This window comes from Haliotis asinina, chromosome 14, assembly GCF_037392515.1.
Source record: "Haliotis asinina isolate JCU_RB_2024 chromosome 14, JCU_Hal_asi_v2, whole genome shotgun sequence".
NCBI lineage: Eukaryota > Metazoa > Mollusca > Gastropoda > Lepetellida > Haliotidae > Haliotis > Haliotis asinina.
This window is the reverse complement of record NC_090293.1, coordinates 15,863,252-15,875,780: the sequence shown is the minus strand read 5'-3', so window position 1 is coordinate 15,875,780 and position 12,529 is coordinate 15,863,252. Positions and strand designations below refer to the sequence as shown.

At 40.8% G+C, this 12,529-nt stretch overlaps 2 protein-coding genes across 2 annotated transcripts in view; one reads left to right on the top strand and one right to left on the bottom strand.

The window, feature by feature from the left end:
- The window catches only part of LOC137261629 (monocarboxylate transporter 13-like), a 51,603-nt gene that overhangs the window by 36,803 nt on the left and 2,271 nt on the right, over window positions 1–12,529 (top strand). Inside the window, exons 4-6 of the mRNA XM_067799408.1 lie at window positions 3,720–3,825; window positions 4,612–4,731; window positions 7,318–7,464. Coding sequence (XP_067655509.1) covers window positions 3,720–3,825; window positions 4,612–4,731; window positions 7,318–7,464 — 373 coding nt within the window. The remainder of the gene's footprint in view (window positions 1–3,719; window positions 3,826–4,611; window positions 4,732–7,317; window positions 7,465–12,529) is intronic.
- Window positions 5,144–6,232, bottom strand: LOC137261936 (uncharacterized). The gene is made up of 4 exons (XM_067799746.1): window positions 6,146–6,232; window positions 5,999–6,012; window positions 5,703–5,814; window positions 5,144–5,155 (listed from the first exon to the last, which is right to left on the bottom strand). Exons 1-4 carry the CDS (start codon window positions 6,230–6,232, stop codon window positions 5,144–5,146), a joined length of 225 nt encoding a protein of 74 aa, XP_067655847.1.

Below are 12,529 nucleotides of genomic sequence, written 5' to 3'. Positions count from 1 at the left end.
ACACCAAAGTATCACAAAATACTGGTGAAGGTAGTAAATAGTTTATTGCGCAGGACACACTGAATCGATGTATGGAGTTTAAATGGTGTCCTTACTGGGTGAGCTCATTTGAATACTTTTAGATCCTAATACCAAACTTACCGGTTTATTGCATCGATACATTATTATCCAAAATAACCGACATCATTAGTTCATTTTATTTCATGTCATGTAAAGACAGATTTACTGCTATTAATTCATTTAATTGGGGCGGTGGGGTAGCCTAGTGGTTAAAGCGTTCGCTCGTCACGCCGAAGACCCACATGGGTGCAATGTGTGAGGCCCATTTTCTGGTGTCCCCCGCCGTGATATTGCTGGAATATTGCTAAAAGCGGCGTAAAACCAAACTCACTCACTCACTCACTCACCAAAGTGGGACAGTTCGTGGTCCAAATTGTAAGAGCAAACGTAACCCCAAATCAGTGGATGTTCAATTCGTGTCCCACTCGTGATGTTCCGGGACAAGCCGAGGACGAATGCCGATGCTGTTGCAACAAAGGAACGCAACTCTGTCTGTGCATGAAAGTACCAAGTCTTAAACAACAGAGACATCTTGGGTTCTTGTAATGATATTGTCATTCGATTACACGACATCAACATTTACGAGATATTCATCCAGTAGTACTGTTATCGTTGATTCGTTTCATTGATGTGTAAATGAATATGGAGGATAATTGAGGAGGAGTGAAGCCTTGACATAATTATTCCGGTCATAAACTGTGTTTACAGCCATGCTCTGGTACTTTTGCGAATCATGACAACTTTACACTGGGAATAAAAATGTGTTATACAATCCCTTGACGCACATGAGTGAGTTTAGTTTTACGCAACACTCAGCTATATTCCAGCTATATGGCAGCGGTCTGTAATCGAGTCTGGACCAGACGATCTAGTGATTAACAGCACGAGCATCGATCTGCGCAACTGGGAACCGATGACATGTGCCAGCCAAGTCTGCGGGCCTGACAACCCGATCCCGTTAGTCGTCCCTTACGACAAGCATAGTCGCCTATTACGACAAGCATAGTCGCCTTTTCAGGCAAGCATGGGTTGCCTGAAGGCCTATCCTACCCCAGACCTTCACGGATCTTGACGCATGTACTGCATATGCCCTTTATTAACTTTGTTATTAATACACGATATTTCAGATACCGAAACACAAGGATAATTATTATAAAATTGTGTTCTTAAAAATATCACTCGCGCCAAAAGTAACATCGTTCAGGGAAGAATTAGTAGGACACGCTTATTTCCTACGTTTTGTCTAAAGAATTCTCGACACAGTGGAGTGAATGAGTTGAGCTTTCAAGCCAGTTTTAGCAATATTCCAGCAACGTCTCGGCGGGGTACACCTGAAATGGGCGTCAGATATTGTAATTATATGGGGAATCGAACCCGGGCCTTCAACGTGACGAGCGAACGCTTTAACCGTTAGGCTACCCCACTGCCCCTCGACACATTGGAAACTTTACAAAATACTGGTGAAGGTAGTAAATAGTTTATTGCGCAGGACACACTGAATCGATGTATGGAGTTTAAATGGCGTCCTTACTGGGTGAGCTCATTTGAATACTTTTAGATCCTAATACCAAACTTACCGGTTTATTGCATCGATACATTATTATCCAAAATAACCGACATCATTAGTTCATTTCATTTCATGTCATGTAAAGACAGATTTACTGCTATCAATTCATTTAATTGGGGCGGTGGGGTAGCCTAGTGGTTAAAGCGTTCGCTCGTCACGCCGGAGACCCGGGTTCGATTCCCCACACGGGTGCTATGTGTGAAGCCCATTTTCTGGTGTCCCCCGCCGTGATATTGCTGGAATATTGCTAAAAGCGGCGTAAAATTAAACTCACTCACTCACTCATTTAATGATATACTACATAGTTGATGATGTCGATGAAAAAACAACATCATTATATGATGTTATTTGAAGACCCGTGAAGGGCCGGGGTAGAACTGGCCTTCAGCAACCCCTTCCTGGCGTGAAAGGCGACTCTACTTGTCATAAGAAGCTACTAAAGAGATCGGGTGGTCAGGCTCGCTGACTTGGTTGACACATGTCATCGGTTCCCAATTGTGCAGATCGATGCTCATGTTGTTGATCACTGGATTGTCTGATCCAGACTCGATTATTTACAGACCACCGCCATATAGCTGGAATATTGCTGAGTGCTGCATAAAACTAGACTCACTCATTCACCGATGTTATTTAAACATGATACATTAAAACCCCAGCGCGCAATAATACCACCATGTCCAGAAAATGGGTCTCTTCAATACGTCGCAACAACATATATATAATACATTCTACCGCGTACACTGTGAAAGCCAGAGAACATTAGTTCCTTTTGTTCATATCCGTCTCATCACCTTTCACAGCCATCTAAAAGTAAATATCCACATGGCTACACCGTGTCCTATTTCACATAGTCCGTACGCTGGTCAGACCTGTTAATCCTTTTAATCTAAAACCTCCCGGCTACTGAAATCTGAAACGTGATGTCCATTTTTTACGTTCACATCACGCTTCGAATCCTTTCCCACAATACCCCGCTTTTCGCCTGTTCATAATTCTCGTTGTGTGCACATCTGAGGAGTATTGACAGCGCTTGGTGCTCGGAGAGCAATGCTCTATTTGTTTGTCGCTTAACGTCTCTCTCAGCAATATTCCGATTAACTTGACGACCGTCTGTAAATATTTGAATCTGGACTCACAACCCTGTGATTTACATCATGAGCACCCACTGACACAGTTAGTATAGGGGCAACAACGTTTTCCAGGACATTATCAGTTGTAGGTATTCAGTTAACTGTCCGTCGAAAAAGAAAAGTTGGAAAGACCGTGGTCCTCTGCGAATGATATTGCACTGAAAAGTAGCGTTGCCTATATAATAGATAAAATGGATGGAATTTGAAAAGACAAAACAATGTCATAAATTTAAGTTTGTATTTACTTCAAAGAACTCACAACAGGCTGTTGAACCCACACTGATAGGTCATGGAACAAGATTTTATGAAGTCATTGTGGAGAATGACCTTCGACCTTTGCCGTACGCTATGACTTTGACTTTCTGTGACGTTATTCAGCGTCACCTGCTGTGACGTGATTTAACCCCAGAACTGATAATGGCCCGTCGTTAAGGAGTCAGCGGATCATTATCATTTGCAGTGGCCTATCCATTTCTACTAACTAAAAGGAAGGTGACATGATAGTTCTATCCATTTTACCAATAAGATAAGGCAACATACGTCAATCACGTCAGCCAACCAGACCACCAGATTATGTCAGACATAGGTTCATGATGAATAATTACATGGATCTTCAAGGGGCTTAAAGGCTGGTATATGTAGCTCTCTAAAATCGCATATTACTGCAAGTGAAAGCTGAAATATTTAATAATTTCAACTCAAGCCATTTAAAAAGTAAAATGAAGAATGTAAACTACGAATGACCTTTATCATGAAACAATACATATGAAATTATGGAAATCCCATAAGATGTATCAAATTTTAGTGATTAGGGGATAGACAGATTATTTTTCAAAGGTCCAGATTAAGAGAATGTATATTGAGGTAGCTTGGCCCCTAATGACTAAATAAGACGTTCTGGTGTGGATAATGGTGGATAATGGTCGCTCGATGAAATGAACAACTTTCCTTGTGCTTTTCAGATGCAGTACATGGAATCTATCAAAATGGATCTGGGCGTGGCTGCCATGTGTATGAGTTACGAGGGGATGGCAGAAGCCATTTTCAGTTTCGCTACGGCTTTCTCAGGTTAATGAACCTACATCCTGCGATTAGCTAAATTACTGCAGTGAAATATAAAGGCGGGCGTTTCTTGATATCAAGCCTGACATATGTCCGTTTCCATTAAATAGACAGGTGCTTTCTTCGAATCGACGTTGACTGATAATCTTACATATCGTTCATAGCATATGTCAAATAGACAAATAACATACAGTTCGTGTGAAAATGTGATATGCGTGTGCTAAACATGGACACTTGTCATCGGTGTTGTTGACATCTAGAGTTTATAACCCGGATATTGAAACTGATTGATAAATAGTCAGTCACTATTGTGTGAGGCCTTGGCTACCTATCTTGTAAATATGAAAACCTCTTCAGAGTCATTACCCACTCCCATGATTTAAATGATAATTCTGGCAGTGGTGGGTGCCATGGACAAAGAGCTGCCAATGCCTTTCGCAAGCACCTGGTGTCATCGTTGATCTCACATCCGCTTTTGTTAGAAAAGCGAGTATGGGGCTGCTGGGTAGCCACACGGTTAAAGTGTTCACTCGTGACGCTGAAGACCCGGGTTCGATTCCTCACGTGGGTGTAATGTGTAAAGCCCAGTTCTGGTGTCCCCCCCCCCCCCCCCCCCCCCGCTGAATATTACTAATGCGGCGTAAAACTAAAACCCATTCATTCAAATGCGAATCTGTGGTTTTTGTTGTAATAAATGTGAAAGAATAGCATGCCCATGCTGGCCTCTTGGTTTTAAATAAAATTATCATTCTGAAACGTTTAAGGAACACCTGTGAATTGTTATAATTGCAGGTGACTTTGTGGGGCGTTACCTGTTGTTTGTGTATGTGCTGAGTTGCTCGGTGATCGCCGTCTGTGTTGGACTTCTCACCCTCGTCAGGAACAACACACTCATAGCTGTTTACTGTGCAAGTAAGTAAGAATGTTCATTGTGTGGTAAACTGTGCAAGTAAGAATGTTCATTGTGTTGTGAACTGTGCAAGTAAGAATGTTCATTGTGTTGTGAACTGTACAAGTAAGAATGTTCATTGTGTGGTGAACTGTGCAAGTAAGAGTGTTCATTGTGTTGTAAACTGTGCAGGTAAGAATGTCCATTATGTGGTGAACTGTGCAAGTAAGAATGTTCATTGTGTTGTGAACTGTACAAGAAGGAATGACCATTGTGTGGTGAACTGTGCAAGTAAGAATGTTCATTGTGTTGTAAACTGTGCAGGTAAGAATGTCATTGTGTTGTGAACTGTACAAGTAAGAATGTTCATTGTGTGGTGAACTGTACAAGTAAGAATGACCATTGTGTTGTGAACTGTGCAAGTAAGAATGTCCATTATGTGGTGAACTGTGCAAGTAAGAATGTTCATTGTGTTGTGAACTGTACAAGTAAGAATGTTCATTGTGTTGTGAACTGTACAAGTAAGAATGTCCATTATGTGGTGAACTGTGCAAGTAAGAATGTTCATTGTGTTGTGAACTGTGCAAGTAAGAATGTTCATTGTGTTGTGAACTGTACAAGTAAGAATGTTCATTGTGATGTGAACTGTGCAAGTATGAATGTTCATTGTGTTGTGAACTGTGCAAGTAAAAATGTTCATTGTGTTGTGAACTGTACAAGTAAGAATGACCATTGTGTGGTGAACTGTGCAAGTAAGAATATTCATTGTGTTGTGAACTGTGCAGGTAAGAATGCCCATTATGTGGTGAACTGTGCAAGTAAGAATGTTCATTGTGTTGTGAACTGTACAAGTAAGAATGTTCATTGTGTTGTAAACTGTGCAGGTAAGAATGTCCATTATGTGGTGAACTGTGCAAGTAAGAATGTTCATTGTGTTGTGAACTGTACAAGTAAGAATGTTCATTGTGTTGTGAACTGTACAAGTAAGAATGACCATTGTGTGGTGAACTGTGCAGGTAAGAATGTTCATTGTGTTGTAAACTGTGCAGGTAAGAATGTTCATTGTGTTGTGAACTGTGCAAGTAAGAATGTCATTGTGTTGTGAACTGTACAAGTAAGAATGACCATTGTGTGGTGAACTGTACAAGTAAGAATGACCATTGTGTTGTGAACTGTGCAAGTAAGAATGACCATTGTGTGGTGAACTGTACAAGTAAGAATGACCATTGTGTGGTGAACTGTACAAGTAAGAATGTCCATTATGTGGTGAACTGTGCAAGTAAGAATGACCATTGTGTGGTGAACTGTACAAGTAAGAATGTCCATTATGTGGTGAACTGTGCAAGTAAGAATGTTCATTGTGTGGTGAACTGTACAAGTAAGAATGTCCATTATGTGGTGAACTGTGCAAGTAAGAATGTTCATTGTGTTGTGAACTGTACAAGTAAGAATGTTCATTGTGTTGTGAACTGTACAAGTAAGAATGACCATTGTGTTGTGAACTGTACAAGTAAGAATGTTCATTGTGTTGTAAACTGTACAAGTAAGAATGACCATTGTGTGGTGAACTGTGCAAGTAAGAATTTCATTGTGTTGTGAACTGTGCAAGTAAGAATGTTCATTGTGTTGTGAACTGTACAAGTAAGAATGTTCATTGTGTTGTGAACTCTGCAAGTAAGAATGTTCATTGTGTTGTGAACTGTACAAGTAAGAATGGCCATTGTGTTGTGAACTGTGCAAGTAAGAATGTTCATTGTGTTGTAAACTGTGCAGGTAAGAATGTCCATTATGTGGTGAACTGTGCAAGTAAGAATGTTCATTGTGTGGTGAACTGTACAAGTAAGAATGACCATTGGGTGGTGAACTGTGCAAGTAAGAATGTTCATTGTGTTGTGAACTGTACAAGTAAGAATATTCATTACAGCACAGACGTAACAATCTTACTTCGCCCTTTGTGAGGAAGTTTCCTCGACCTCTAATCACAATATATTGCGCACTGTGTATAGTTATGTGGAATTATAACCTACTCTGGCAGATGCCAGAGTAGTATTTTGCAAAAGATCTTCTAAATCGCTAAATCTAGGCGTCATTGCCTGTGACATTTCAACATATATCAGTGAGTATGTCACCTGATACTTGAAAACAGATAGACACCGAAACATGTCCGTCTATAAATTCCGTCTCTGTGATTCCGGCCTGTGAAATAGTTCTGTTTTCTCTCCAAATATACAAAATGTAGTCTGATAAGTATTATATGAAAGACGGACCACGAAGAAATGTGAAATTCTTTTTTATCTTTATGAGGAGGGTGGACATAAAGAACTTACGTGATGTGGGTAGCAACATTGGAGTTCTGAGTCAAGCATTCCAAAGATGAAACTGCTACAGTAGACAGAATGGTACCCACAGTGCCAGTCATACAGACCCTAAAACATAATAACAAATGTAGTGCCATCCATATTGGTCAAGCGGCTGCTCTGAATCATCGTATATCAGAAAATGAATTTAAAACAAAATATTTTTTCAGGACGTGCTGGTGAATGGGGCAAGAACATAAACAAGAAGATAGAACATATACTTTGTGCAAGAAGAACTTTACATATTTTCAGTTCACGGAGCCACTGACGGCATCACCATGACGCTGCTATTTTCGGCGACGTCGTTGTTAGCTCCATCAGGGACCGTCAAGAACTACATCTGGGCCGCAACGTTTTTTGTGAATGGTCTAGGACAAGTTCTGGGAATACCTCTCGCAGGTGAGACCAAACTGACCCAGCAGTTCATCGTACACCTCGCCCTATATGTCGGTGTGTTGTGAAACGCCGTACTACATCTACACGACGGCGGTCTGTACATACTAGACACAGGGTTTAGACAAGACAATCCGGTGATTGACATCATGAGTATCATTTTACGTAACGGGGATACGATGACCGATTTCTAGATCTCCTCCATGACAAGCATAGGCTCGAATCTCGATCGTCACGGGTCTAACCTTACCATGCTGTGTGTACCACAGTCGGGTGATCCTAAGAACGGACAAATTAGGATCGGATGTATATGTATCGTGTGTATTAGTTGGTTGACTATGACTCGTTTACTGATGTCATCAACTACCGGCTAGGCCAGGACTTTCCTTCCAGACCGACATATTCGGTTTGTCGATTTCACAATCATGGCCTGTCTGATGTTCCCCGCCGTGGTGTTGCTGTAATCTGCTAAAAGCGGCGTAAAACTAGGGCAGACAGTCATGGTAAACCAGCGTTATGTCGGACTTTCCGTTCACGTGAATCTCACGTCCTCTCTCGTCGAATTTTCACGGTATACTAGCCGTACAAACTGGATGGTCAGCGTAATGTTGTGTTAAAGTTCCATATCCCAACTACCATGTAGAATTCCATAAGAGTGACTGGAAAAATCAGGTGACCTTTACAAATTCCAAAACATTAAGAAGGCCTCTGTGTATCAGTTTCAAATAGAAGCTGATGATTTTATGATAAAGAGACTTATGAAGTATCTCTGGACCCAAACATGATGTCCAGACATGAATATAATTTAGAGGGTATACTGGGGGTTGTTTGGATAAACTGATCGGTTAGGTGTAAATTCGCAATGTAACTGGCTTTCCAAAGGGAGACAATCCACTCCAGACACCATCTCACCCTTGTCAACATACATGTTCAGATGCTTCGTGAGTTACTTCACACAACAGACTGATTTCGATAGCTGCATTTAGTTTTATGTCTGTGGGTGTCTGAACTCTCCACGTGGTCGTGATCGATTGGGAATGAAAAGATACTTGGTCTCGAAATACCGAATTTCATAACGAGAATTTGATGATAGAGTCACTGGCTGATGTTTTACAACCCTGTTGTCATTAAGTTGTCATTAAGAGATAGTCATTCTTGTCATGTTGCAGCAAATGACCTGATGTATTGTGGCATATCTTTTTTTTCGGAACACGAGGTTGATTTGGCTGATCCTATGATTATTAGTGGATATTTTCGTTTGATTGGGGATGTGAAACAGGTTCTACCTGGTTCTACCTGTACTAGATTAAGTAGATAAAGCTGAATCAATGTTTTCGAGATTGAGCACCGCTCACGTTATAGACACAGAGGCTTGTAACACAAAAACTCACATGAAGGTATATGCTGTCAAGGTGCATATACCCCTGAAGATCCGGATTATAACTGACCTTCAGTAGACCATGCTTATCGTAAGAGGCGACTAACGGGATCGGGTTGTCAGGCCCGGTGACTTTGTTGACACATGTAATCGGTTTCCAATTACGTAGATCGATGCGCATGCTGTTGATCACTAGATGGTCTGGCCCAGCCTTTATTATTTAAAGACCGTCGCCATATTTATGGACTACTGCAGAGTGCGGCGTAAAACTGTACTCACTCACTCACTCACTCTGTATATACTGATACTTAACAAGAAATGAACGAACTGTGTATCAAACGAAAGAAACGCCACTGCTCCTTATTAGCTGCAATTATATATCAGAGGAAAACATCAGACATATCCACTAGAAAAAAATGTATCCTTGGAATCAGATATCAGTGTAATTAGTCAGACAGAATAAAATAGGATTACCTTCAGCGCTAATGATTGTGTCGGATCAGCCAACACTACATCTGAACATAGTTGAGGATAGGTCTCCACGTGTGAATTCCCTCTAGAAATTCAGGGTGGTGACATGTCATCATAGACTTGCACAAGTCTCTAGGGTAATAAGTATTGTTTAAATAATTTCTGAAAAATATGAATATCCCCTAACAGACTGACGTCTTGTCCGCTTATCTAACTTGCTTGTATCAGAGGTTCATTCCCACTGTGACTACTCCCAGTTTGACTACTCGTCCAATACACAACCTGCTCCAATCGAGTGGTGTATAATTACAAGGTCTCTGTTCATAATGTAGACTGTTCCATCAACACTTAAAAAAAACGATTATAGCTGTACCAAGTTCATACGATATCTATTCAGCTAATTACAAAGGTGGAAGAGATCAAGAAAACACACAAACTGAGTTACAGGATACATCATTTTCACAACCTAGTCAGTGAAATAAAGAGTTATTGTGCTGTATATTTTGAACTAAGGGCAGCACAAACGACGCGGACGTTGTAAACACTGTGATGGGTCCACATTGACCACTCAGTGGAATATGGTTTAAACATATTTTTGTTTCGTCAATGCTGAAACCTAGAAAGACCGAGGGGCGGTGGGCTAGCCTAGTGGTTAAAGTGTTCGCTCGTCACGCCGAAGACCCCGGTTCGATTCTCCACATAGGTAAAATGTGTGAAGCCCATTTCTGGTGTCCCCCGCCGTGATGTTGTTGGAATATTGCTAAAGGCGGCGTAAAACCATACTCAGTCAGTCGCTAGAAAGACCGACAAGCCTGGTGACTTATACACAAGCCGCTCAAGTACACTGCTCCAACAGCTGGGCACATAACGGGAATAATTTGACAACAAAAGGGCAATACTGACACAAAATAACAGATAAATGATTGAATAACAAATAGGTTTCGTTATAGTGTTCTGCAACGAAATGAGCTTTAGCAGAAAATCAAGCTATATAAATCTTGTGTTACATGGGAAATATGCGGAGGTGATAATCACTGCAAGCGGTTTCTTTTGGAAATGAACTGGTGTAATGTCTTGAGAATGTCTCGAGTTACTTAACGCGCCGTTAACGTATTAATTAGTTTTCACATCGTGTCCTTGAATATGAAAATACACCAGTTTGATAGTTAATCGTATAAAAGCGTCGTGAATAACGTCTTCTTATAATGACTTCTAGAACACTTGGATGTTTCCGATATATGTCCATTAAATCTGTCTGCGTTTATATCACTACAACCGAGCTTGAGACGACAATGGATCAGTTGACCCCAAAATTACAATTAAAGTAATTACGAGTTTCTGTTGGGTTTACCATGGTTCTAAATTCATTCAGTTTTAACAGCCCCAGCGGGCAATGAATTCCACGACATAATCGCGCTAGGCAAATATTGAGATTATCTTTGCGTTCTGCAGTTTGAGTGGAATTTGACGGGGCTATGTCGAAAATTTCAAAACAAACAACTTGTACTATAGGTTTACAAATTTTTAATCCGAGCAGAGGGGATATCTCCAAAACAAAGAACAAACAATGTGTAGGGGTGCCCCCATCATATGTTCATGTCCATGAGCAGTCAAACTGGGAGTAGTCATAATGGGAAGATACCCTTTAAGGGATAGAATTATTAGACATGCATGGGCTTAGCATTAAGTGCAGTTTTGGAACAGGGCTAATGTCACCAGCACATCAGTGTTGTATGATCCCCACAGAGTTGAGATTGATAATACGAAGTGCCTTTCACTTTGACATTATATTACCGAGGGAAAAAGCGTTTGTAAGCAACCTCAGTAACTCGATGTTATATAAACAGATTATGACAATCATAATAATCATGCTATACTTCCATGAGACATTGATTTGGTTGCTCAAGTCATCACTTATGATCACAATTCATGCAATCCTAATAACTGCTTTTAATTTTTCAGCTAATGCATCTATACACAGGCAAACTGTAGCGCAAATGGGGTTGCGCAGCATAAAGAATACGACAAGTCTTCTTATATGCGAGCGCATGTAGAGAAGACTAGTCATTTTCTCTATGCTGCGCAGCCCATGAGCGCTACAGTTTGCCTGTGATCTATACAACCACAGGTTTGGCCAGTATATTTGTACTGATAGGCCTAGGAGTGACCTAGTTGTATATAGCCGTGTACCTAGGTGCCCGCTGTGTGCATGTGTCTTGAATAGCTCGTGCGTGAGAAGTACGATACTCACATTAACATATAATTTTTCGTTCGTGTTAATTCATTTGTGGACAGGATGTTGCATACCACATTAGAATAATTTAGCTTTTTGTGTTATCTTTGAACAATCATTTATTTGAATAAGTATATGTTGTGTGCCTTATATCATATACTACTCATAGTTTGCTCAGGTTACCACGTATAAAAATACATCAACTTGTGTGCATCTGTTGAAATAAAGTGAGTGAGTGATAAAGTGAGTGAGTTCAGCAATATTCCAGCCATATGGCGGCGGTCTGTAAATAATTGAGTTTGGACAAGACAATCCAGTGATCAACAACATGAACGTTCTGTCAGAGAGCCTGACCACCCGATCCCGTTGGTCGCCTCTTACGACACGCATACTCGCTTTTTATGGCAAGCATGGGTTGCTGAAGGCCTATTTCACGGTTCGAAATAACCAAAGAAAGTATTGTGTAAAGATATTTGGTAAGAATTAAAGTCCGTTGCCATCAACCCACAATGCAAAAACTCATGTGGATATTTATCACCCCGTCAGCGTGAGTGGTGAAATGGGCTGTACACAACATGCTCATGTGTCTTTCGTTGGAAAAAAAAGTCTGACAAATCTGAAACTTAAAACAATAACGCTAACAAATAAAAACAACAAACACCCGAACTGTAAATAGTGAGTATGTGATCCACGTGATGGGATCATTGTCTAATGCTTCCAGTAAATGCCAAGCTTGTTGCCAAGGAGAGATAATTTCACTCCTCAGTGAGACCATTGCCGAGTTCCTGTAGGGTTGCCGGTGTCGCGAGAACGTTTCGTTCCACATGTGTTTTATACAGATTATACAATACCTATGTGAAGAAGTGCTATAAATAGGCATCGGCGACCCTGGAGTGGTGACGCCCAGCCGGAATCGACAGTCTCACAAATAACTGACATCGTCAGTACAATCCGAACGTGCCTGTAAGTGATGACGGGTCTGTGAGATG